The 27,936-nt window shown below is 41.2% G+C and overlaps 1 protein-coding gene across 2 annotated transcripts; it reads right to left on the bottom strand.

Annotated features, from left to right (window-relative positions):
* On the bottom strand, positions 1 to 27,936 carry dnm3a (dynamin 3a). Of its 2 annotated transcripts, XM_055044469.1 has the most exons (21): positions 27,326 to 27,936; positions 23,925 to 23,998; positions 23,530 to 23,679; positions 23,228 to 23,431; positions 22,367 to 22,465; positions 20,479 to 20,639; positions 20,260 to 20,402; positions 20,040 to 20,175; positions 19,861 to 19,928; positions 19,636 to 19,774; positions 18,389 to 18,475; positions 18,209 to 18,279; positions 18,070 to 18,130; positions 17,392 to 17,418; positions 15,216 to 15,329; positions 8,036 to 8,145; positions 3,767 to 3,878; positions 2,971 to 3,129; positions 2,598 to 2,821; positions 1,279 to 1,437; positions 1 to 231 (listed from the first exon to the last, which is right to left on the bottom strand). In XM_055044469.1, the coding sequence occupies exons 1-21, from the start codon at positions 27,484 to 27,486 to the stop codon at positions 198 to 200; spliced, it is 2,493 nt and encodes an 830-aa protein (XP_054900444.1). In that variant the 5' UTR covers positions 27,487 to 27,936; the 3' UTR covers positions 1 to 197. The 2 variants fall into 2 exon arrangements, with proteins under 2 accessions (XP_054900444.1, XP_054900453.1); XM_055044478.1 differs by lacking the exon at positions 17,392 to 17,418.

The following is a 27,936-nucleotide window of genomic DNA, read 5'->3' as shown; positions in this document are numbered from 1 at the left end:
CACATTCCAGCTTTTAATGGGCAGACATATCATATACAAAACAGGCTCAGAACGGAGTGAATTTTGCAGACATCAGTTCCCAGCGGAGAAGCAGAGAAGCCCAGGAAAGTGCTTCAGCCGGATTATTCATCATGAAGGTCATGGGCGTTTCTTGGTAGTGGTCAACGAGAGCTGGAAGGCAGCTCTGCGGAACGGACCTATTTCACACCTGGGATTGCTGGGGGCTGCCTCCTGGAGGGAAGATCAGACACAATATATCACAGTAGGGTTGGGCAACGAGGAGTATGTTTGAGAGAAACCATTTGAGGAAGATCATTTTGACAGTCTGGCCAGAGCAGTTTTCTGTGCATGCAAGGCATGACGAAGTGAACTTTTTCCAGATTGTCTTACATTTCAACCTCAATCTTGCGAAAACCGACATGAAATAAACCTAATTGGTCAGAAAAGGCTATACGCTTTCAAAATTTTTGTTCAAATAAAATCTGAAAAGCTTGTCATCCATTTTGTGCTCAGTTACTTTTACTTTGAAACCACTTTTAAAACGCAAGCAGGCCTATTTTCCTTCTGAAAGCTTCAAACGTTCGTTGCAGGAAAAACGCAAAAAAGTCCAAAGGCTATGAACACTTTTGCAAGACTTATTTCTATTAGCTCATAATTCCAGAAGCACTGCAATGAGTAGAGAATCCTAAAGAGAGGTTATTGTGGTTGCATGAAGCAGTGAAAGAAACACCGAGTGCACGAAAGCACCTAAGGAACCATTGGAGAGCACAGAGGAAATGAGGCAGAGCGAAAACGAAGAGCCACGCCAAAAGCAGGGGAGGAACCAGTGAGAAGAAATGAAGAAAAAGCACCAGAAAACGGCATATGGAGAAACGGAAAAATAATTGTTACTGCATGAGGGGAAACTCTGAACGGCCATAAAACAAATGCATGCTTGAGGAAAAGGGGAAAATGGGGGGAGATGAATGACTGATGTAAAGATGAAAACTTGACAAAGAACTCAGCCTGTTGTTTCTGGCTCTGGTAGAAAGCTGCAAGAAGAAAAGTCCTGTCTACCATCGCTGTTGGGAAGGGGGGGTGAATATGAGAAACACATTTTCCAGCAGACCCCCACCCAGCTCAAATATCAAGTCTCTGCCCCTGTGCCTCTACAGAGTAGCTGGTGATTGTGTACTTGCTCAGAGTGCGAGCCTAAATATCCAAATCTTTCGAGACCTTCGGGTCAGCGTGATACAAAGAGTCGCGTTTGGGGTTAGGGTTTCTCTGTTTCGAAGTCACCTTGGCACACTGGTTGTGACGCGGTTATGTTGACCGGTGAGCTGCTGGAGACCATCAGAGGAAGAGTTGGGTCCGGAGAGATTTACACGAGGAACAGGCGGAGCGTGGCCCCGGATCACCGGCCTGCCAGCGGTCGCCGAGTTTTTGGGTTGTGTTGAGCTGGAGGGAGAAGAAAACCTCAAATAACTTTCATGCCCTTATTTCTTGTGTCCATGACATTCTGCTGACATTCCAGGCTTTTGTGATGTAAAAATCATAACTATAATAAACTTTCTCAAACTTTTTTTTTCCCCCATATGGAATTAGGTTTCTTAGGGATGGGCAAAAAAAACCAAAAAACAATTGGCAGTAAGCTGGCTGTAAACATATGAACACCCTTTGATAAAAAACACTATTGATTCAGTATCAGTACTCAAGTTGTGTCCAAGTCCATCAGATTGTAGGAACATCTCTCGTCCACAACACTCTTTAGGTAACCCTACAAATTTACCAGTGAAATTAGCACTGGATTTTGGCTGGACAGTTTTCAAACCTTTTAAATTTTCATCGAATGAAGTCATTCTTTTGTTTATTTGGAGGTGTGCTTGGTCTGGTTGTGAGACCAAGCAGAATCTTGAATCTGGTGAAGATTCAAGATTCTGCTGGATTCTTAACTATTCCAGCCAAATTTACTTTATAGAACTGTGGCGTAAAAGTTCAGCTTTGTTTCGGTCACTTTGGAAGAAAAGAACGGCGTCTTGTCCAGAAACATGGAGTGCAGGAGATTGTTGTCACATGTACAACACAACCAGTACTTGTTAAGAAGTTTCTACAGGCCATTCTCCCATCTTGTCAGTCTCTCTGGTCAGTTTCTCTCATTTTCTGAAATGCCTTTTTTTTCCTTTTTTTTTGTCAGTATGGTCTGTTATTTATTAGTGGTTGCTTCCCAGTGCCATTGTCTACATGTGATGCAGTCAATTTTGTTTTACCCTTGTCCTGACTGATACCATAATACAATGAGATTCCTTTAAGATTCACGTTAGACGCGAATGGCATGAAATTTCCACATGGGCCGCTAAAATTTATTTCTGGCTAATCGGATTCACTGTAACTGGATCCAGAAATCAAAACCTGCTTTAAGAAAGTGTCTGCTTCAGAGTGTTCATTTATACGCAAGATTATTGCAACTTTGTGTTTTTCTTTCTCGAAGAAGGTGCTTTGTCCTTTGGATTTATGAGGAAGAAAGTCTACAATAGGTTATCAAAGTTTCTTTTTTCTTTACATCATAAAAACCTGACATTTCAGCAGCTTCAAGAGCCTCCAGCACATCAGATTTGTACCTTTGGTGCTGTATCCAGGAGGAGTCTACAGGTGGAGGAAGCGGGGTGGTAAAGGTAGAGGTGGAGATCTCTCCAATGACGGTGAGCGCCTCTTTCAGGGCGGAGTGTTTACGGAGCACTTCCTCGCGGTGTTGCTTCTGCTCCGGTGACTCATCCATCAGAGCCGAGCATTCCCCCAGCGCGTAGAGCTGAGCCAGGAGCTCAGAGCTAATGAACTCCTTCACCTGCACAAAGAGACCGGACATTGGCGTGACGAGCCTTAACCAAGGAGCAAAGCAATCTGGCTTCGGATTTTAAAATTTCATGTGCTACAGATCATATGGTGGAAAGAACAAATGACAAACGACCCAACAGTGCGGTCTAAAGTGCTTACACTATTGATCATGAGGTGCATAATGGTCTTTGGCATCAGATCCCTCACGGTCTTATAGATGATGCTCATGTAGGAGTCAACCAGGTTACGGATGGTCTCCACCTGCCTCTCCAGCTGAGGATCTGTGAAGTTCTGAGCTCCGTTTTCCTGCTCCTCTGCCTGTGTGACATAGGAAACAATTCAGTACACCTGACATACTGACAACGTATAGCACAGCATGAAGTAGTGTGAGGGAAAGGTTCCTCATAAATGTGTACGCGGCGCAATATTGTGTCATGTAGGGAGTCAAGAAGAAACACAATTGACAGAAAAAGAACAAGAGACAAGAATGGGGCGAACAAAAAAAGATGGAGGGAGAGAGGAGGGGGAGAGGAAGAAGGAAAAAAAAGTCGAACTGGTAAGGGTTGGAGAGCTGCTGATTAGAAACAGACGAGAACACACACGCTCTCTCTCTCTCTCTCTCTCTCTCACACACAAACACACACACACACACACACACACACACACACACACACACACGTTGCAGTGACATCACTGACCAAGAATGCGGGCTAAAGAGCCAACGACAGAGCGGGATGGAAGGGGTGGAGGGCTCACTTTTTCACTTTGGCAAAGTGGGGGGGAGTAAAAGGGGAGCATGGAGAGAGAGGGCTGCAGGGTTGTTCCTCGGGTTTACGGTTAGTAAAGGCAATGAGGTGCATGGGACACAAAGGCACGGTGCATGCAGGTGGTGCCCCGGTGCGTCAAAGGTCAGGCTTTGATTTATTTAGGCTGAATCGGGGGTTAAAGTACTGACGGCGTCTCTCTCGGGGTAGACTCCGGCCCGCAGCAGAGATGCCTTCCAGCTGTCCAGCTCCTCCTGAGAGTTACAGGCCAACTCCAAGCATTTGTAGTCCTTGTACACGTTTCTGCAATTCATTATAATAATGTTAGAAGTGGAGGGGGGGAAAAAACACACACACACACAGACAGATATTTCAAAATCGCTAAAAAATGTAAACACTGGCTGGTAGAAGATCATTTATACCTTTCATTTTTTGCTTACACCTAGTCATGTTACAACCACACACTGTCGTTTATTTCATTTTATGGGATTTTATGTGATAAGCCAACAAAATGCAAAGCAAATTTGTGGAGTAGAAGGAGAAAAAAATAAAGCCTTCACTTTTTTAAAAATTTTCCACAAGCCATTCTGGGGACACAGCAAACATGTTGGAAGAAGGTGCTGAATATTTAGCTTTTGGGCCACCAAGCAAAACATTATGTGCACACTTTGATCATTGCTGCACATGACAGTGATCATGTCATCTCCATTGCAAAACATGGAGGTGGCAGCCTCATGATGTGGGGAATCATTCTTCAGCTGAGACAGAGAAGTTGGTCAGATTTGATTGGAAAATGGATGGAGGTAAGTCCAGGAGAGAGACAGACAGAGAGAGAGAGAGAGACAGAGACAGACAGAGAGAGAGAGAGAGAGAGAGAAACAGACTCCGTAAGACTTGATGCTCAGTCAGAGGTTCATCTTCCAGCAAGACTACCTGAACATTCAGCCAAAGCTTCCATTGAATGACTTCGATCAAAGCATATCGATGTGTTACAATGGCCCAGTCAAAACTTGGGCTTAAATCCAATTAAGAATCTTTGAAAAATTTAATTAGTGCTTCCAAATGCTCTCTCTCCACTCCGACTGAGATTCATATATTTTTAAGGAAGAATGGGTGACATCTAGATATGCAATGTTGTAAGAGACATTCCCCTAAAGACTTGTAGGAAAGTGAGGTAAATACAAAAATGTAGTTTTATCGTGACAGCAACCGTCACTGGAAGACACATTCCAATTGATTGAGGTGTATTTGTATTAAATTATCATGACTGTCGCCGCTTCCCGTCTCACACAGTAAATCTCACCAGAACATCTATACCCTAATTGTGTTGTAAATGTTGCTCTCTACGCTAATAAGTTTTTGAGATTTCAGCCCCTGGACTCAGTTTGAATCAAAAGGTAAGGGAAAACTATCATTGAGTCATTAGAAACATATCAGTTGAACAAAATACCAAACTATGTTTACGACCAATCCAATTTACGGCGCGAAGACTCGTGAAAGTCGGACTGGCCTCCCCCACGTTCCCTTTGAATGACTGGAGACACAGTAATGATTACCGCAGCATGATTGTTCAGTGTAAACCCAAGCTGGGTCAGCTTTAATATGGGAACTGCAGAGGGAGAACAGCTTCCTGTAAAAAATAAAAATAATAATAATAATTAAAAAAAAAAAGAATCAGAAAACATTTCTGTGGTTGGAGTGTATTCAACAGATTTACATGAAGCGTGGGCTACGGTCAAATCAAGTGTAAAGACAAGCGGATGCAGGAGAAGGCAGAGAGAAAACATTTTACGCAATCTGTTTGTGCAAACTGGTTGTGTCAGGATGCAGTGATTGTTCCTACTGGTGCCAGAATAGCATAATTTGATTGTTACAGTTATGATAACACCATTATATGTTGATCTGATTTGGAGGCATAGGCTATAGGAAAAATACTGAAGAAGCATCCCCCAAAATTGAATGTGATTTTAAAGTGCTTATTATGCAGAAAATTCTAATCGTTTACTCTCTGTATGGTAGTGCGAGTATGACGAACTGAGAGTAGCCGGTTACGAGGATGGGCTATCTCTTGAGTACATATCCTGCAGTCAGCTGTCTTGCAGACATAGCACTCGTATCCTACGATGGCTAAAAATTCGATTTTGTGATGCATTTACCGTGCGATCCGTTGTTGCGGCATTTTTCTCGATTTTCCCTTAGAGACCAGACTCCCATAAAAATAAATGTCAGCCAAAGAAAAGAAGGGCTTAGTTTTAGGTTTGAGGAGAGATACAAGAGCTACAATTTTAGTGTAAAAATAACAAAAATGAAAAACAAAACAAAAAGTCATTTTGCATGATGTAAATATATTTTTAAAAAAATGAATAAAGTCAAATCTAAGCTAGAAAACTGCAAATACTAATTAGTTATATAAACGAAGCATTCTAGATAATAGGAGCAATAGGTGGGGCTCTTTTAGTTTGCATACCAGGATGGATTTTTTTTTCTTGTAAGTAAGGGCAAAATGTGGGGGTGTTCTTTCTGCCAGCTGATCGGCACTGCTTTTCTGTAAGTTGGGAAAACCGCACTCACTCACTCACTCACTCACCCACTCATTCTTTCTGTGGCGTCTCATTACAAGAACTTCAAACCGTGGGAATGGTATCTTGTAAAGGTTTTGTGTTTCTTAAATGTATTAAATCCTTGGAATACCGTGATACCAGCAACAGCCCCTCATGCAAACATTCAAGAACAGTTCTGCACTTAAAGGGAAAGATAAATTTGCTTGAAAGCCTTTTGCTGTTATTTCCATCATGCACCTTCCCACTTTTCAAGCTCATCTTTCCCTTAGCCATTGGTCTTAAATATCACACCCACTTTAGTCGGCATTATCGTCTCTGCGCAGCGGCTGTGGAGCCAGCACGGCGAAGTAAGACACAACTTGAGGCCGCGGAGCAGGCCATGGCCCATCTGTTAAACATTTTTCTTTAATCGCCCAGTTGTTTTGTTGTTCCTCTCTCACATTCGGAACACGCAGCAATGAACCTCAAAAATGCGAAACCTTTGTATAAAAAACAGCAGGAATAAAGACGAGAAACTGGGAAAGCTGTGCAAAAAAAAAAAAAAAAAAAAAAAAAAAAAAAAAAAAAAAAAAAAAAAAAAAAAAAAAAAGAGAGCGTTATATAGAAAGATCAGAAAATGGTCTTTCAGTTTGTAGGCTTATAACTGGCCTATGATGGGTGAGGCTAATATGTGAGGGTGTGGTGGTCTAACGGAGAGGAAGTTAGGCCAACCATGACTATACTGGACCGCTACTACGCTACAAGAAAGTCACTAACATCCGTACACACACTATAAATGTTCTCTTCTGATTTATCGCGTACATTGTGATTTCGCTCTTGTTTTCTTTACTGGCCTCTGCTCTGCTCATAAGCATTGGGAGGTTTTTGAAAAAAAAGTTTCTTCTTTTTCACTCACTCACTTTGGGAATTTTTGCAGGGCCACAACGCCTTAGATTTAAAGTTTCCTGAGGTTTTTGATTACTGTCATGTAGGGACCCCCTCCACATACACAAACACAGAAAGAGAAACAGAGAGCATGAGGTCTCAGAAAGAGGTGGGGAGTGTGTGTGTGTGTGTGTGCGTGCGCGCGCATGCGTGTATCTGAAAGGGGTGGGGGGCGCCACAGGACAGACTCTGACACATTCCTGGCTGATGGCTCTGATACTCTCTCTCCTGCCTTCTTTCTTCTCTCTGCTCTTCCAATTCTTCTCCTCCCCTCTCCTTTTTGTGGTGAGTCGAGCAATTCTTTCCAAACATGAGCAGCCTCATCTCTGATCCAAGCTCTCTGGCTTTGATTAGCTGCTTAATGAGCCTGCCGTCGGTATGCTGCGGTCCACAGGCGCATTCTTTGCGAAGACGCGTACACAAACGCACAAACGCCTGCGGCCACCTTCAAACTTTGGTTGTTTTTTTTTATGCGTCCGAATCGCAGCACCGAACAGAATTATAGACAAAGCCCATATGCTTTTGTACAGTCAGCCAGGCTTTGGGTCAGCTCCAGCTCCTAAACACTGTTGTTCTCATTTCTCAACTGCTTTCACTTTTTTCTCCCTTTTTCACACTCATAAAATCTTCCCCTTAACAGCCTGGGACATACTCCAGTACCCAAACGCAAATGCTTTTACTTAAAGTGGTGAAGCTGAATGAAACAGGGTTAGTGCAAGGGCAAATTACCAATCTAACATCTCCTCCTTCTCCTTGCCTGACGTTGTCCACCCTCATAAAATATCACCGACAACTCGAACACACAGGTGACATGAGCAGCACTCCCATTTCTGACTCAGACTCTGACTCACCAAACAAACACACACACACACACACACACACAACACACACACACACACACACACACACACACACACACACACACACACACACACACACACACACACACACACACACACACACACACACACACACCTTAACTCCGTGTTGAAGATAGCAAAAACAAATTTGCTGGACATGAAGCCCTTTTCCACATCTCTGAGCTTTAGGTTGTCCAGAGGAAGCATGTACTTCTTCTCCTTCTCCTGGAAAAGAGAGTGTGGAAAGATAAAATTTGACAGAGGCACGCAGAGTAAAATATGACATCACAAAAAAGGCAACATTAGTGTTGATAGCAAGAGACAACAGAGGCTGTAGCAGGTTCATTTGGGGGCTAAAGATAAAAAGTTGTCTGGTAGTAAATACATCCCACTCTCTGCCTTACAGAGAGAAGGGCCAGGAGACAGGAGGGCAAGGAGAGGGGAGGAGGACTTATTGACTACTGTATTAATAGAGCCTCTCAATTATACAGTACTTTCACAGAGCTATTTCACATTGTTAGAACCACAAACTTTAACAGATTTCATTGGGGTTTTTTATGCAATGGACCAACACCAAGTTGTATCAAACTGTAAATCAGAGAAATTACACGTTAGTTTTAAGTTTCCAAAGTTATTTTACGAATACAAATATGAAAAGCTGAGCATGCATTCATAATGAGCGCCTTTTACTTTGATATGCCAACATCATGTTCAATGAAGGGCTCAGAAGATTGTGAAAGAATATTAGTGAACATCGAGAAGACCAAGTACCACTCCAGGAAAGTCAAAATCAAAGCTTGTAAAAATGTACTGAGGAACTATTAGTATATACATACATAACAATTCTATAAGACAATCTATTTGAGGTTGGAAAAGGTTTTAAAGTTAGGCAGAAGCTTTTTCTAAATTTTGCCTCGTCCCAGCCTTGTTCCAAATTGAGCTAAATTAATGCCTTTCCTAAAAATTCTACACACAAATATCTCATTATGTAAATGGGGAAAATTTTTTTTTACATTTTTTGCTAATATGAACCTAACTAGAAAACCATTAAACCCCATTTATGCAGAGTATTCACTGCTGTTGCTTAATAGTTTGTTGATCTGCTTTTGGAGGCATTTACAGCTCAAAGTGTTTTTGAAACTCATGCTGCAAGCTTAGCTCACCTATCTGTAAGTAGCTTTTTCCATCAGATTGGATGGAGATGTCTATGCAGACATTTCTTTTTCCCGGATCTCTCCAAAGATGTTTAATCAAATTCAAGTCTGGACTCTGGTTTGGCCATTCCAGGTGAGTAATTTTGAAATTATTCCTTTGAGATCTCGATCATGAGTTTGGGTCGTTGTTAAGAAATGAACAGTCACCCCAAGTCTGAGGTCAAGACTAGTCTGACAGTTCCTGCTGCTGAAAAACATTACCATAGCATGATCCTGCCATCACCATGCTTCACTGTGGGGATGGTATTGACCTGGGGATGAGTCATGCTTGGTTTTTGTCAAACATGATGTGCCTAGCATACACACCAAAGCTCAATCTTTGTCTCATCAGACCAGGGAATCTTTCTTCTCCTTCTGAGTCCTTCAGGTGTCGTTTGACAAACTCCAGCGTTGCTGCCATGTGTTCTTTATTAACAAATGTCTTTCGTCTGAACTCTCTACCATACAGGCCCGTCTGGTGGATTGCTGCAGGTGGTTATCCTTCTGGGAGGTTCTTCTCCCTCCATTTGGGAACACTGGAGCTCTGACAGAGTGACCATCAGATTCTTGGTCGCCTCCCTCACTAAGGCCCTTCTCCCCAGATTGCTCAGTTCAGATGGCCGACCAGCTCTAGGAAGAGTCCTGGAGGTTCCAAAGTTCTTTCATTAACCAATGATGGCCACTGAGCTCATTGGGACCTTCAAAGCAGCAGGATTTTTTCTGTATCCTCCCTCAAATTAGTGCTTCAAGACAGTGCTGTCTTTGAGGTCTACACACAATTTCTTTGATTTCATACTTGGTGTTTGACCTCTGACCTGCACCATCAACTGTTGCATCTTACATAGACAGATGTGTGCCTTTCCAAATCAAATCCAACCTAAATTTACCATTTAGGTTGTGGGAATATCTTATGGATAATCAGTGGAAACAGCTTAATTGTGAGCTTTATGAGCTGTGATTATTTACATAAATGGCATGTCTTCATTTTCTACTATTAATGACTTTGCACATTAATAGTAGATGTGCAAAGTCATCTACTATTTGCACTTTCTAAATTCTCCCAAGGTGGGTGTGTACATGATTGTCTGTCTCTGTGTTGCCCTGCGACAGACTGGTGACCTGTCCAAGGTGACCCCGCCTCTTGCCCGGAACATAGCTGTAGATAGGGACCAGCACCTCCAGACCCCAGTAGGTACAAGGGTGAACAAAAATGAATGAATGAATGAATGGATGGATGGATGGATGGATGGATGGATGGATGGATGGATGGATGGATGGATGGATGGATGGATGGATGGATGGATGGATGGATGGATGGATGGATGGATGGATGGATGGATGGATGGATGGATGGATGGATGGATTTGCAGAAGACATCGACAAATGTTTTTGCAAATGTTTTCCACATGGCCATAATTAAGTATTTTGTGTACAATTTTGAGGAAAGAGATGAATTATTTGGAATAAGGTTGTAACGTAGCAAAATGTGTAAAAAGTGAAGCAACGTCAAAAAAACTTTCTGGATGCTCTGTACAGTCAGTGCTGGTTCAGATCAAAGCATGATCATGTAGTAGAACTGTACAGTCAGACTCTGGGCCCATATATAATTGAGAATCTGTGGCAAGACTTGAAAACTGACATTCACAGATGCACACGCTGCAAAGGACCAAAAAAGGCATTGAGATGTTCAAAACTGGCTGAGACATACAGCAAAAACCCTGAAGCTATAATTTCACGTGGTTTGACCAAGTATTGACTTTTTGGGAAACTGAAAGCAAATGGGTGCCACGCCTTTTCAGATTTCTATTAGTAAAACTGTTTGATATCCATGTATAATTTTCCTTCCACACTATTTTGTGACGAACTATCCTATAATTTCTCAATAAACTAAATTAAACGTTAAGTTTTTAACATGACAAAAAGAGGTAAGCATACAGTTCAAGGCACGGTTTTTGAGATAATTCTTTTGCTACCCAGTTACTCACACACAGATAAAAGAGAGACAACAAATACACCACAGAAAAGAACCAAAGAGATGTTTAAAAGTTTCTACACTGAGACTCTTGAATGGCAGAAAACAGCTGAAGGAGTTGAGAAGCCGGTGTGAGGGGAACCAGACGGTATGGAGGCAGGGTATGATGTCGAAGTGAGGAGGGGAGGGCAGAACAAAAAAAAAAAAAAGCAAGAAAGATGCCGGGCCCACATGTGAAAGTCATTACTCAGGACTAAAGCTCTAACACAACATTTCTCCTGAAATGCAGCCCTTCCCCCTCATTCTTCCCCAGCCCCTCTGACTAACCTTGGAGAGGAGGCCTTCCAGAAAGACTAGTCATAGGAACAGCCATGGATGTTGTAAAACAATAATGACATCCATAGAAAGTTGGGTACTCAGAGGATCTGCTGACTGCCCTGGATGCTCTGTGAGTAAAGATGTGCAAATATGCGTATTGAGATTTGACACTACATTTGGGTCTTCCCTCTCTCAGTGCTCCCCTGAACCCTATGACTTTCTTCCTTTTCTCCCCTTTCTTTTTTTTTTCCAAAAGAGGCCCACTTCCTGTAACAGACATTGAAAAAAAATGACAGAACGCGATTGGCGCTAGTACAGCAACATCTGGGATCGCTTTAGAAAGAGGGGAGGGGAATGGAGTGAGTATAGGGTGCTCTGATGGGGTAGAAGTAGAAAGTATAGATGTAAAAAGAGAGGAGGAGGACGGATAGGGGATGACAAGAGGGATAGAGGGAAGTGAATTTTACAAAAGTAGACGAGGAAACTTTGAGGGACATGGAAAGCAGAGGAGGCAGTGAAGAAGAAATGGCGAAAAAATCCAGACCACAGCAAAGTTGATTCCCCATGGGTTCCATCAACCCATATATGGCTGCTAAGTTCCTCCCTAACTCTCTCTCCTTCTCTCACTCCCCTTATTTCCTTATGCCTTCCCAGAGTGAACAGGCAGATCTCTGGCTGAATGAGCGAATGTGCCACGTCAAGACTGGATACTAAGCTGGGACACAGTCCTGCGGACAGCCGGCCCGAAATACGCTAACATCCCTGCAGGACAGGCATCCATCGGAGTGGATGTCCGATGCACATGAAGACCTCTTGCTCCCTTCACCTGGTGTCCAGACCGGATAGCGGGAAAAGCAGCTGAATTATAGAGGAAACTTTTTGCCAACTCTTCCTCTGGCTTCCGGAGGGAGAGCTAGCAAACGACCACTGATGGAAGGGGCGAGGCCGGAGAGAGGGAAGAGAAAACGAGAAAAGGGGTCCTGCTCCGTCATCCCAGTGTTCAGACTACCTGTTCAGGATCTTTCTGGTGTACAGTAGTCTGCACATTGGTTAGACTGTGCATGGAAGAGCATCAACAGCCAAGACATCAGCAGCATCTGCTTGCAAGGACATGACAACTAGCACGTAGTCTTTGCTCAGACAACTGAGCAAAGACTCAGTTGCCTGAGTCTGAATGGTCTAGCATTGTCGGTCTAGCATTGTCGTGTTGTTCAAGATGTGCAAATGCTTTCAAGAGTCTGTACAGTTCAAATTTTTGTTACATAGAAATCAATTCAATATCAAGACAAGTGATATCAATTTTGTAGATCTTTCAGCTGTGGTCTGTGAAAGTGAAGGAATATCTAAGTCATAGAGTACAAGCTAAAGGAAGAGAATGCATGACTTAAAGTGACTACCATTGTGATAATCCCTTAGTTTTAAATGTAAACTTATTGCATTAAGACTGTACAGCAACCATTTGGTTTTTTTTTTTAGCTTTTTGTTTGAGTTTCTGTGTGTGGATCTGAACTGCAACACAACAGCTCTTAATTATAGTTTTTATTTGCAGGAATGTACCGTATGTTGGTGCATATGTGTGTGGAAGTCGTCTTCTGTGGTATCAAGGCGGTTTGCGAAGCACTGTCCATCCGAGCTGTGGTGTTTGAAGTCGTCCACTCCTTTTCCTTGAAACTAATGGATTTGTGATATGGAACAGGCCTCTCTCACACACACACAGAGGAGTAGCATCTAGATTGAGTGTATATAGGCATGAGCCGTCTGTTTTTCTTCAGGATGCCTGGTGGAGCCCTGGCAGTGAAATGGGTGCAGGAATGTGTGTCTGCTCAGTGTGCTACTCAGTTTAAACTCTGAACTATTATTCTAGGCCCTCGGTATGAGGTCAAGGCAGGGTACAAATGCATAGAAAGCAGATGCAATGCACAGCTGCAGTTTTTGTAAAGTGTGGATACTTGTAATTAGCTGGCACAAGGATGGTGGGAGAGATGGGAGATGGTGTATGTGCTGTGGAGAAGTTGAGAAAAGAAAAGGTGGGACTGAGTTGGAGGGGCTGGAGAGAGTCACAAAGGGGAGGTCTGCAGCATAGGTTCAGCCATGTGGGATTTCTCTGGGCAGATCTTGGACGCTGGTGTTTGGACAAAGCTTCAGATTTTCCAGCCAGGAATGTGCACAGTCCCAGAGAGACTGCCAACCACAGAGGTGGGGGGAGGGAGTTTTGGGGAGGGGGTGAGCCAGACTGAGAGAGGCAGAGTAAAGGAGGAGTAAAAGGCAACGGAGGCCCAAGAAAAGAGAAAATAAAAGAAGGCAGCAGTCAAAGAAAAGAGAAATGTCTGTGGAGGTAGTGCGTGGGCGGGGGAGTTACGAATGCGGGAACCGAGGGAGAGAAGAAGCAGAAGTTTTGATTTGTGCAACTCTCCGTGCGTGCGTGTCTGCGCGCGGGTGTTCACACAAAGACCACGGATCTGATCTGACAACACGCGTGACTGAGAATGTAATCAGGCCTTCCAAACACAAACAGCTGATAAACCTCAAAACGGGGAGGGGATGTGAGCGTTGACCAAGAACTTGTCCGGCAGTGCCAAAATCCGTTGATGCAACTTAGATGCAGATGGTAGCAAGCAGCAAGACATTGTTGTTTTGATGTGACCAAAGGGCGCTTGTATTTATATTATTCCTAGTAGATGTTCTATGAGTAAGTAAGTGCTTAACGCTTACTTACTAGTAGAGGCCTCTCTAACACACACAGTGTGTGTACAATGTGTATGCCTGGGGCTGCATCTGGAACGCTGCGTTCAAGCAATCCACTGTTTATCTGAAAAGTGACCGTGTGTATGTCTGAGTGAGTGTATATTTTTCTCTGCTATTTGCATGCCACTTTGTTTACATCAGAGCCAACATGTGCTCTGTATGCTGTGTATACAACTCAGGGCACTCAGTGTTAGTGTGTGTGTCTTAGTTTGGCTTGGGGCAGCTCCAGCTGTGTCAAAGTGAGCCGCTCCAAATGCCTGAACTCCCAGAAGAGGAAGAAAAGGAGGAGTAAAGGGGGAACGAGTGAGGGAGGAGCTGGGAGGAAGACGGGGAAGAGGGGGGTGTCAGAGGAATGAATGGGTGAAATGGTGGGGGTCAATTGCAGGTCCAGGTGGCAGGAGAGGAGAGCAGAAGTTAGCTGGTCAGAGAAAAAAAGCTTCAAGATGCTCTTTCGGTTCTGCAAGTAATGCAGTCATAACTTTTCTAAAGAGACCTTAATATCTATTTAACATGGTCTTCAAACTATTCAGCCACGGTATACGCAAAAAGTTTGTTGAGCCTTTGCTTCGTAAGTGCTCAAACAAATCACGTTATTTGAAATTTGATTAGGACTGAAGTAAACTTTTATTAGCAATACTATTATTTTTCCTAAGTTTTAGGGTGTTGACTGGAATCTTTGCTGCTATGCCTTTTTCCATCTTTTCTGATCGACATCCCAATACTCGGGCGGTCTCTTCTCCCAGTGTCATCAGGAGTGACCGGATGAGACTGTTGTGGTGTGTCTGCCTGTCTACACTTGCTGTGCAGACCTTCTGCTCCTGTACAGCAGGCACAGACAGGCAGACAGATGGCAGCCCCACTGACATCAGAATGGCTTGACCACATCTTCAAGCTGTGATCACAAAAGTAATAGCTCGTCACTCTGTCTAATTCCCTGTGCTTAACCACTTCAGCATAATGCTCTAAGCTGTGATGTGTGTTAATAAACTTTGGGTGAACTGACTGGACTGCTGATTTTCTTGTTTAATGAACATAAAAATAAAAAATGTGAACATCTGGGGCCTCACCTCTCCGTCTTTGTACCAGGACAGGCTCTCTGTTGAGAGGATGAACCAAAACTCCTTGGCTCCACCTTTCATGATGCCAATGTTACTGATGGTGAGCCAGCCCTTTTGTATGACCTGAAAATCAGCCAAGAACAAGAAGATGAGAAAGCACAATGACAACACTGCGGAAAAGTTGACAGGTTTGGCTTGTTGGAAGCAGTGAGACGCTAAGCAAGGCAAATACAGCGGGGAAAATAATAATTGACGATCTCAATAAATATATTTCTAATGGGCACTGTGAGATTCACACCAAATGTTGGTGGCAACCCAGGCAATCAATAAATAAACAGAAACCACAAAAAACATTTCAGAAAATATTTGCAATAAAGTGGGGGGAAAATGAAAAAGAACCAAAAGAAAATGAGCTGCAAAGATGTTATTTGCTTATTGAAAGCAAATAAAATAGCTGAAATCTGGGGCTGAAGGAATTACTGCGTCTTATAAATTCAAACTAACATAAGCTGATTCAGATCTAAATAGGTGCCAAAAACATGCTTCTTATTATCAAAGTTTCTCAAAAGAAACATATAATAATAGCTAACAGTAAAGAATATCAGAACATTGTTTTTTGGAAAAATACAAATGATAGAAGTTGCAGGCATAATTCAAAATTTCTAAATGTTTCATCATAATCTAGAAGTGAAAAAAAAACCATTAACCAGCAGCAACTGGATTCTCCTTGTGAAATTTCTGACAGTCAAAAAGAATCATTAGAATAGCGGTAAAGCGGTAAAGAGAGCTGCTTATGGCAGAGAGCTTCATAAAAACCTGGACTCAGCAGTTAACAGTTTTCCATTAAAACTATAAGCTTTGCATTTAACTACAACGACCTATACATAAACTCACTGCACAAGACTCCACTGTGGAAGAAAAAGTATGTTGAAGCTTGCTACAAAATATTTAGAGAATTTAATTCTCTAAATATTTTGAGAATTAGACCAAAGCTAAACCTTCTAGATATATCTGTCATGGACCATAATTGGAGCAGGAACATAGCTGCACATCACCCCATAAAAACAACAGTAAAGTTTGGAGGTGGGAATATTATAACCACCATTTTTTACACAGAGATCTGGCATTGCAGGCTTTCATATCCTTAAAGAAAGAATGAATTTAGAAATTGAATTTAAATGTTCTCCATAAGAATGTGAAGATAAAACAGCAGTGGATTTTTTTTTTCAGCTAGATAATGAGTCCGACCACAGAGCCAAGTCCAGTTTTAAATGGTTTCAGCTAAAGAAAATAAAGCTGCTCAAGTCAATTGCCAAAAGAATCCAATGGAAAGAACTTAACACTCGAGTGAATAATTCTGGAGTTTGCATCCCATTATTACAAATAACATAACTTAATAAGTTGGCTAATTTATTCAATTATTTTTGATTTCTTTGTATGTGTGTATTGTTTGGGTTGTCCTGACAACTGGTCTGTTTCATTTCATGTCAACTGGCCCTTTCAGAAATAAATTCACTTGAAAAAACACTGAGAGCTTCAATGATTATTCTCCCCACAGTAACAAAGAGAATAAACCTTGCTGGTAGAAAAAAAACCCCAGTAATAACAGTTTAAACCTAAGTGGAAAAAAGAAGATTATGCAAATTAGTAAGATGTAAAATGCATCACATATGTTTTCTGATATTGCATCGTGCCCAGAACATTTTACCACCAGTTCGGTTTTAGCAATCAAAGATCTATTAAACAGGTAAAGATTTTGTAGTAAGCAAAGACAGGAGTAACAGCTCATCTGAGAGAAAAACAACAACAGGAAGGAAGAGTTCAACATGGGTGACAGACAATGCACTGCAGAGGAAAGATGTGCCATGAGTAAAAACCGGAGGAAACAGGAGATAATGCCATGATGCGCCACGTACATCCTGCAAATAGGAAAACCTTGCGTAACATCTGTAGATATTTTCAAAAATGAGAAAAGAACAGTACATGCATAATGTTACGGTAGGGCAGTGAAGGTACTGCGACAGAGAAAAATGGCGAAGAAGTAATGAGGTTCAACAGAAGCAGCATGCTGACCCCGAAGCCCTGGAGCCTGAATCTGGCACAAATCTTTAACAGAAGTAGCGGCAGTGAAAAAGAAGAAGAAGAAGAAGAAGAAAAAAGCTAAAAAAAAAGATTTGTCTCCTACTATTCGATTCGGGCGAAATACCACACCCTGTAGAAAAGCAGAAGATAAAGTACCACCATTAACGTTAACTTGGCTTTTGTGTCTACTGCGTTTTTGAGGATTTCTCATAGATGCTGATCCTTTCTAAGCTAACTACTGTAAAAGCTCTGTGATAGATTGTGCAAGAGCACGATGTTCTTTTTTATATTTTCCCCAGGCCGTAGTTACAATCTGCTGCTGTTGAACAAATACTGTCAGCTTCATACGTCAAGGTTCCCGATGCAAGGCACAGGAAATGTGTTTTCCATTATTCCTGCTTTTGCACAAATGTGTTACGAATAAATCATGGCAGACTGGGACAAAAAAAAAAAAAGGAAGAAAAAAAGTCTTCATTTCTGGGAAAATTCAAAAACAATTATGGTTTCATTGCAGGACCCAAGACTGCAGTTCATACAAAACAAGTTCACTTGTAGCTACCAGAACAGAAAAAAAACTCCATCAATAACACACGACACAGTGACATAACTTAAGACATAATAAAACTTAGAAAGATTAAATTAATCCAATTTCACTGAAAAAACAATTGAATATTACAAGATAGTTCAGTTGAAAATCTCTTTAAAAAGCATGTTTGGCCCGTCTTAATTTCTGTGAAATACGGCAAATAACAAGAAATGAACTTATCTGCTTAAACTTCACCTGGTTCCTTGCAATCTGTACTGACGAGTTCGCATTGCTTTGGCTGCTCACTTGCTGGGAGCTGAGAGGGATAAATAGGATATATTCTCACTCCTTGTCTCAACTTCTATTTCACAATAATACAAATTCAGCAACTCACTTAGTGAAGCCAATAAAGTCTTCATGTTTGGTGTTTATATAGGCAAGCTGGATGTCAATAAGCAACAAGACCTAAACAGAGGAGACATTAATCAGAGAAATGGGCCGTTATACACGTTGTTATTTTAGCTAAATTACCTAAAATATTTTCCTTTGCACTGTGTAAGTGTGTGTGAACAACCTGGTCTCTGCATTTATTTTCCTGCTCTCGGATTTCAGTGATAATAATCCTCTCTGTCTCTTCTCGCAGTTGTGGAAAGGCGCTGAGCTGTGTGGAAGAAACAGAGCGGAAATCACATATGGGGCTTTGACACCATGAAAATATACAACGAACGCACACCAGCCATGCAGAGGGCCTTTCAAACGTATTCATAACCCCTTTAACACCGTCGCATTATTTTTAGCAATACGACCACAAACTCCAACGTAATTTCTCTGGATTTTATGTGACAGTCTGAACCAACGTACGACAAGTGGAAGGTATATGAGGCATGTTTGTAAAAATTTTGATTAACAAATTTCTGTCTGGAAAAATGTATTTAAAATATTTTAGGTATCTGACTGTAGACTTAGGTTGTTGTACTGCTGGAAGTAGAACATTTGTCTCAAGTCTTTCTGCTCCATTCATCATCTGATCATCTTTTATTAGAAGAAAAAAGATGATCCTTTCTGAAAAAAATGGTATCCCCACAATATAATGCACCTCCGTTGTATTTCACTGCAGCAATGGTGTGTTCCAGGTTAGGCCTAATGTTACTTTTCCTCCACACATACAGGCCAAAAGACTTAACTTTGGTCTAATGTGACCAGATAACCTTCTTTCACAGGTTTCTGTCTCCTGTAAGGCTTGTGACTTTATTAGCCTTCCTGCCACTCTTCCGTAACGTTCAGATTTGTGGATTACAGGATTAATAACAGTCCTGTGAACAGATTCTTCCCACCGAAGCTGTGAATCTCCGCAGCTGCAACAAAGTAATAATGGGCCTTCTGACAATTCCCCCCGTTTGTCTGCATTCTCAGTTTTCGGAGGGCAGCCGTTTGTTGCTAGATTTGCAGTTGTTCCATATAAGACAGTCTCTTCCTTTTTCTTTTGTAATTTAACACTACATTAAATGTTCCCAAAACCTCATTGTTAACCTGTATGTTGTGTTCCATTGTCTTCATGATGTGTTTGTTCTCTTACGTTTTGTACAGAAAACTGTAAAAAACATGTTTGTTTTTTTTTTACAGTTTGTGGGCTAGATTTCATTTATTACTTAGGTGATCTTCTAAGCCATTTGGTTGGACTGTATTTTATTTAGAGTTATCAGAGTAAAAAGGGCTGAACACAAATGCACACCACACTTTTCAAACTTTTTTTTTACATTTTTGTAAAAAGAGAGAGTTTAATGGGTCTAAACACATTTGCAAAGTACAGCATTTTCATACCTTGCTAATACACTGGTAAACAGTCGTAATCAGTTCCTGACTGACCATATCAATGAATTTAATGCAAGGCCGTTTAAGACTTGCTATCTGTTTCTTTACTATGGCTTCAAATGCCATGTCAGGTGTAAACAAGCCTGTCCTGTGAGGGGAGAAAAAAAAACGTAGAATTATATTTTGGAACTGAAAACTACAAATGAGGAAAGGGGGCTTGAATCTGTACTGCACCTGACTCCATGTATGTTTCGGATGGCATAGTTGATCTCCTGCCGGAGCTTCCTCTCGTCAGACTCAATCTTGGTGAGGATATCACATCATTACAATTCAACAATACAGCTACTGAGGGTCATAATTTGTCAGAGAACTGTTGTATAGCCGCTTACCAAGTGCCACTCAAACACACATACCTTGACCAGCTCATTGGGGAAGCGTTCGTGGAAGATTTGGTTGATCCGAGCCCCTCCAGAGAGTGTCACTGTGTCCACTTTGTCGCCGGACCCTTCGATTAGCTTCTCAAAGTCAGCAGCCAAACGCTGAATGGACCTAAAGACAGAAAAACACATTGGACACCCACGTACATATCAATGAAAAGGTGTACATAAGAATAAACGACAAAGAGTGACCAACTGTAGCAGTGTCTTGGTCCTGCGTGAAGCGTCGTCCGGACTGAATTTCCTGTATTCTTCAGCCTTTTTATTCAAGGCTAGAAGCTGGCTCTGTAGGTGGCTACGAAAGGCCGGCAGCGCTTCCCTGATGTGGTTTGTCAGTTGCTGCAAACAAGTACTGTCAATGCTCAGGTGCAATGCATTTCGGTTCCCAAGTGGGCATGCGTGAATTGACGTTAACCTGGTTAAGTATTCTTTGTAAATATGGGGTCCCCATGCGTTCAGCTATGTGTTTGTAGGCTGGATGGGACAGAAAGAAATCTCTCTCTGATTCCAGGGCTGCCATGATGTCCTTGTTTCCATCAATGTCCTTCTGGCTGCGGTTCACAATCCCTATGTAACCTAGGGAGGAAGAGCACAAGCAATGAGCATCTATTCACTGTAGGCAACACCAACAGTAATATGAAGAACATATATGTGTATATAAGTACAAGCTTTACTATGCTTCTTGTGGAAGTGAGTTTGATGTTTTTGTTTATTTTAAACAAGTGCGAGTCCATCTTTACTGGGACTACATGTAGAAATCTGGTGCCAGTAAACCAGTGGAGAGTGGACATTGAGTCGCAGCTGTCCGCTGAGACTTCATGCTGTTTTCCCAACAACACTTTTGTTTGTTCGGAGTTTATTTTCAGATCATATTAACTTTCTCTTCAGTACTGCAGTCAACCAAAAATGGCACAAATTACCTGAGGAAAAATCAAAAATAAAACTTTTTCTCTCTATGTGAACTTTTTCTAGTTCAAGTTCACATCAATTGAACTTTTTTACCCCTGTACATGTTACATTCACAAACTTTCATGATTTAATCTGGTTTTGATGTCAGTAGTTAAAAGGAAAATGATATGTTTTGTGTAAATAAGAAATAATTAAAACAATTGTGGAGTGCATGTTATGTGTGACTTTGATGTGTGACTTTGATACATCTAAATCAACTGCAGTGCAACCAACTTTCTTCACAATTATCTTCTATACCTCTTGATAGTTCAATGTTACTATCGGTAACAATACCCCAAGCTTCAATAACAAACTGGTTAATTCATCTGACAATGGAGTGCGGCACAACTGCAAATGCACAAATACCCTGTCAGCAATATAACAGTTTGGGTCAAATTCTTTTCAACAGACAAAATGGCCCAGTCAAAGTCTAGACTTCAAATCCAACTGATAGACTGTGACAATATGTTAGAAAAAAAATAGGTATTTCTTTATCCAGTCTGACTAAGCTTGAGCTATGAGCAACAATTTCAGCCTCCAACCAAATGATACAGACACCCCAGAAAGAGTGACGGCTTTGAATGCAGAAGGTGGATCTTCAATGTATTCCCTCGGGGAGACTGAATTCAAAAGCATGCCACACTATTTATAAAACACCAAAAAAGACATGTAACCATGCATCATTTTCTTTACTATAATATACTATTTTGTATATGACAATCATAGAACATTTACAACATGCTAAAGTGTAACATGACATAATGTGGAAAAGTTTGAATGGTATGGACACTCTTCCAAGACAGACAGTCTTCTCATGTGAGACAAATTCAGCTTGCATTTTCTGATGTGTCCTTGGCAACTTTCCCCTTACAGCCATTTTTTTCCCCATTATGACAACAGTGAGAAGTTTGTGTGCATGTATAACAGAGGGACATGTCGTACGAAGTGGGCCAAATCCCTGACTTAGAACAGTGATAGATGTAATAGCAGCAGACTTCAAATATAATACTGCAGCTCAGTGCTGCTACATGAGCACTTATACCAGTGGGCTCCCATGACTAATGGATTGCCACTGCAGGAGAAGCATGAAGGATCCCACCAACTGGAGGTGCTTTACTCATTCTGCACACAGACACACTCTCTCCCTCATACACTGAAATGCCTGCAGTCTACATTGTCCACATTTTTCACCCCTCACCATTCAACAGCAATGTAGCTTATTACAAAGTACAACTCCATGCATGTAGGCAGCATCTGCAAACTATTTCGGTTATAATAATAATAATAAAAGTGGGTAAAACTGGAAGTGTGACAAATTATTTTGAAAAAAAGATCATTTATTTTTGTCAACACACCTCTGCGTAAGGGGAGCAGCCGGTTTTCTAGTATTTCCCTGGCATCAGTTCCTTTATCCATCAGATCCAGTTTTGTGATTACACCAATTGTCCGCTGACCTGGGGCGAGGACAAAATGCATATATTTATTTAAAATATATTTTTTTCTACAATATATAATAAAAATATTACACCAGTTTTCAAATACATTCTAAAACTTCACCAAATCTATATTTTTTCATTAATCAGGAGGAGATAAGATATGCTTATTTGTTTTCACACAGTTTCGTGGTTTGTTTGTTTATTTGAATCCCCATTAGCCATTGTTGTAATAATGGCTACTCTTCCCAGAGTCTACAGCATTGAAAAAATAAATTGATCACAAAAACAGTTACACACACTTTACATAATATTAGAAACATAATATATTGATTGATAATGTACAATTACTGTTGTATTTTTTCCACTTAGGTTTCCTGTTGCACATATATGGAACTAGCTTTCCTGTTCCATCTGTAGGAATAAGTCAGCAACAAAACTATTCTACAAAGACAGCCCCTGCAGTTGGCTTACTGTTTCAGTCCTAATGTTTTACTATCAATCGTATTGATTTTAACTGTTTTACTCAAGATTTCATAATGCCCAGGCCTGTCTCATTATTTTTTTTAATGATTCTGTATTAAAAAATTACATTTTTGAAGAAGAGGGGAGTGGATCTACTATACCAGTGCGCCATGCCTGGTGTGTTTTAAGTTCAGACACAATTATCCAAACAGTTGTACGCAGATATGTAGCTGAATGAGCAACAGTAGAAAGAAAAAAAGTTAAAGTTAAAAAAAGTTAAAGCCAAAGCCAGTCATCCCCCACGTAGATGCAAGTTACCTTGCGGGTCAACGTCTTTGGCCAGCTTAAGTGCATCTGAGTTGGCCAGGTCAGTGTTAGCGGGCGTGACAGCCAGAATAAGACAGTTTTCCTTACAGATATACTGCATGATTATGTCTCGAATCTGGTATTCTATGTCTGCTGGCTGGTCTCCCACAGGCACTTTGGTGATGCCGGGCAAGTCCACGAGAGTCAGGTTCAGCACTTTAAGCACAGAAAGAAACACATGCAGGTTACAGCTATACCAGATATATGGTATCTAGTGGATGGGTAATGAGTGACAGAAAAACAAACTACATTACCATGAGGGGAGTAAATCTTGAGGGTGATGGGAACAGGAGAGATGCCTTTATTTGATCCTATGAGTCTGCGTGTCTCTGACTCAATTTCCCTGCGGATATCACCAAAATCTATGAACTTCCTTCCCTTGCAGTGGAAGAATTCCCCGTATTCTTGAAGGATACACAGTAAGCAAAAGAAACATCAGTGAAACAAGCGCAATGCATTTTTACTCAAATGCTTGACTTTCGATATCACCAACACCATGCTGAAGCAATTCTACTTCTTTTGCAAGCATTTTATTAAACAAGATATAGTTAAGGACTGTTGAACCCAACTCCAGTGTTTTAAGGTGTAACGTATGCTGCCATCTAGTGGTAACCGGGAATGACACATAAATTTCTTCTGTGATGTTTACCTGCACTTGAGTTTAGGAGCTGAAGGATTAACGGTCTCCGTGTGACAATTCCTGAACCCCGTGGGAGGAAGTCTCTGTTAGATAAGAAGATCGATTTTGAAAAAAAGAAGAATGGAGACACACCCACCCATACACACACACACACACACACAGACAGACATTGGGCAAGCAGTAGTCAGTGTTTCAGAAACATGGTTTCAATTCTATTTGGAACAAACCAAGGTATGACAATAACTGCTATGGTGATATCATGATTTCCTCATACTAAGCGTCATACAATTTACGCAGCATTTACAGGATAAACTTGGTGACAAAGACCACAAAAATGGTTTTCACCAAACCTACATATTATTGTTTGAGGAAAGTGACGCAGAGGGTGCAAAATAACCCTCCCCTTTCCTATTAAAAATCCTATTCAGGAAGTTTGTTTTACTACATCCTGTTGCCGGTCAGACAGTCCACTACAGAAAGGGTTGTCATAACACAATCCTGAAACAAAGGCCTGCAAAACAGGGCTAAAATTTCGAACATGGACACAGATGGGAACTCGTGTGTTCATCACAACTGCTGCTTCAGTTTGCTTTGTGACTTGTTCAAACAACCACGCTATTCACCAGAGAGCAGGAATATTTTTAAAACCATAAAATCTTTCATCCGTCTAGGGAAGATGGGACAAAATAAGTCTTTGTTCAGGCCATTTTTATTCATATGAATAACTTGTAAGCTGACTGGGGTTGCGCTCCAGGAGGCACGTTGACCTCAGTCCTCTTTACTGCCTTCAAAAAAGTCTGCGGTTGAGATAAACTGCTGCTATTAGTGCCGTCACACCGCCACGTCTGGCATCCACCACTTCACACTGACAAACATGTCCAGCACGCTCTGTCGGACTCCATGATGTAGGTCATACAAACACCGGGAGATGCCTGAAATATACATTTCACTTGATCATGTCCTGGTCGCTGAGAGGGCCTTATTGTTTTACTTTTGACCATATAAATCACCCCACTGTACTTTACAAAAGTATGCATATGAGACTTGCAGTATCAATAGATTTGATTATTTGTTGGGGGTGGGGAGAGATTAAAGGAATAGAATAAAATTAATAAAGACTCAGAAGTAGTTCTGAGTGATCAATAACAACAAACACAGCTTTTTGAAGGACAAATTCCTGATAAATATCCGTCCTTCCCATGAGTCATGAACTGTATTTCTCTATATAAAAAGAAAATATTCAGCCTGAGACACAAACAAAAGCAGAAAAATCTAATCTAGAAAGCTACAAATTGGGCAGAAGCTTAGATCATATTCATCCGACCTTTTCGGATCAATCCCTACAATTCTTTTTACTCTGTCAATTAAGAGCATTGAATTATTGGCGTTCAGAAGTATTTAATAAAATGTAGCAGTGGTGGTTTTTAATTTTAGTGGTATGGCTTTAACGCAGTTAAGCCCAGAAATAGCTTTCTATTTCCTACTTCCATGTCCAGTCAATAGGAAGTAGCCACCACCTATGCTGCGCACAGTGGAAAAAATATTGCTGTTGGCATATGTTACCGAAGTTAGTGTATGATTTCAGGCTTGTGATGCAACTCAAAATTGAAGCGCTGTTTAGGTAGTGCAGACATTTTACCATCTCTAGTTCAGTATCTTGCATATTTAGATGAGTCAGATGTCAAAATTACTTCACGCTGAGCAAAAGTTTTTAAGACACAATTTGAGATTTACAAAATATATATATTTTTTGTAAATACCAAAGACAATTTGAATGCTTTTATGTCAATGTTTACCACTTTATATTGAGCAGTCTTATATTGAAAGGAATATATTTGGAAAAGGGGGATTCAGATTTTTATTTTCAATGTCTCTAACATTAAACATAATGAAATGTGTTGGTGGAGCAGTTGTTAGAACTTCTGCTTTGCAGCACAAACTCTAACTTTGAATCCTAGCCTGCACCCATTCTCTATAGAGACTGAATGTTCTTCACATGCATAAGTGGGTTTTCACCAGATACTCCAGTTTTCTTTCACTGTGATCCGGCACCTTGCAAATGTAACTAGTGTAGATAATGGACAAATAAATGTTTTTTTTTTTTTTTTGGTGCAAATGTGTGTGAGGTACCAACAAAACAGGCTGTTGTTGCTGCTCACCCAGCACACGATTCAGGTTAGAACCAGCAGTACTAGATTACGGAAGGCATAGCATTTATCCTTTGTCTTTTCAGTCTTCCTCCAAGTTCTACAAAAGATGGTAATTCATAATTTTTCTTAAGAGGCAAAAGTTTCTTCTCTGTATGTCATTATGTCAATAGAATCATCAGTTATCTAACTATAAAATATGTCAAATTACTTATACTATATTATTAGATAGGCATAAATAAAACCCAAACATAAGGATGTGATGAATAACTGGCTGAAAAACTAACCCTACCTGTACACTTTTCCACATTTTCGTAGTTATGCAGTGGGACAATCAAGAGGTGGTAAGGAATGGATGTCTTATGATATTAGTACCTCCACTCCTAATATTTTAATGCATGGCTTTCAGGGAGAGGAATGACATTCCTCTGCGAACTGTGAAGTGCACAGTTCAGAGACTGAGATCCAGACAAAAGACAAGGAGCAAAAGCAATCTTTAATGCGCATACGGCCGGAGAACATAAATTACATGAACTGAGAAAAAATCTGCTCTAACAAACTCAGAGTTACATAGTTGCTTTATTCCCCTCTCTCTCAGCTAACAGAGGCAAAGATTTAATCTTCAAGGACCAAACAAAGGAAACAGAAAAAAAACTGACAGAACAGTTCAGTTTCGTATGCTCGTTCACTATCATGTCTATGGGACACGAAAACTAAACACTCTATCTCCGTGCAGGGAAGGCCACGGGAAAGACAGCAAGTTCCCAGACGACCGGCCTGGGAAAGTTCAGCAGACCTGGGAAACTTCAGCAGCCACATCTTGTTCAATTAGCTTGAAAAACATCTTGACTGTGATACACTAACATTACCTTCATGTGATACATAAAGGAACACTGTTTGATGCAAATAAAACATTTTCTCTTTAAAGAAAAACTCCTTCACAGAACATAGATATTCATGAAATAGGAACAGTAATTTAGCATGATTTACAACTTTCTGCGGGGCTTTAAAAATGTCTCGACATATCAAAATAGCTGATTTTCGGTGTGTAGTTAAAGTGTCAACAGGACACGTAAGTACATAAATAAACCTGAAGTTCTGTTTTGGCTTTTTGTTTCAGTGGGTAACTGATAGAGTCCCCCTTCAATCTGGATGCGCCCTTGCAGACAGTGAAACTCCACGTGCGGTGATTCACGCGCAAAGCAAAGGGGATTTTTTTTTTTCTTTTCCTTTCTGTTAACATTTGACTGATGATGATCTTACCTGCCAACAAAGTTTTCCAGCACGGAGCTCTTACCCGCGCTCTGGCCGCCCACCACGGCGATCTGCGGCAGGTGGAGGCTGCAGCTCTGCCCCACGGCGCTCAGCGCTTCCTGGAGGCGGTTGACCAGCGGGATCAGGTCCTCCATCCCACGGTTGCCCATCGCAACGAGGGCTGCTACCTGTCCAGCCCCAATGTTCCTGTTTTCCTCCCTTTCTAGTCAACGCCGCTCGACAGCGAAACTACCATATTTTCATGTCACCCGGTGGTATAAAGTCTTTATGAAAACATAAAAACTTAAAACATAATACTCGCGCGCAGGGCTGCTGCTGCTGCTGCTTTTTCCAAGGCAGGACCAGCCGTTAGCACTTCAGAGTCAAGAAAGTAACGTCGCTCCTCGTCGTTGTCAAAGACAGAATATCCCCAATAAAGTTCGCTAAAGACATGTTTCTTCACTCAAACCTTAAAACATTTGGAGTGTTTCCTCTCCTTAAAGCTCTGGACAGGTTTCCGTCGCTTCCCCTCTTGCCCGAGTTAGCTCCATGGAAAACAAAGTAGGAACGTTCTGCTTTGACAGCTAACGGAATAAAGTTTTCTGCGCATGCGCACAAGC

The sequence above is a fragment of the Poeciliopsis prolifica genome, unplaced genomic scaffold, assembly GCF_027474105.1.
Source record: "Poeciliopsis prolifica strain line A6 unplaced genomic scaffold, Auburn_PproV2 SCAFFOLD002, whole genome shotgun sequence".
NCBI lineage: Eukaryota > Metazoa > Chordata > Actinopteri > Cyprinodontiformes > Poeciliidae > Poeciliopsis > Poeciliopsis prolifica.
Note: the sequence above shows the minus strand (reverse complement) of the source record. Positions and strands in the feature narration are given on the sequence as shown.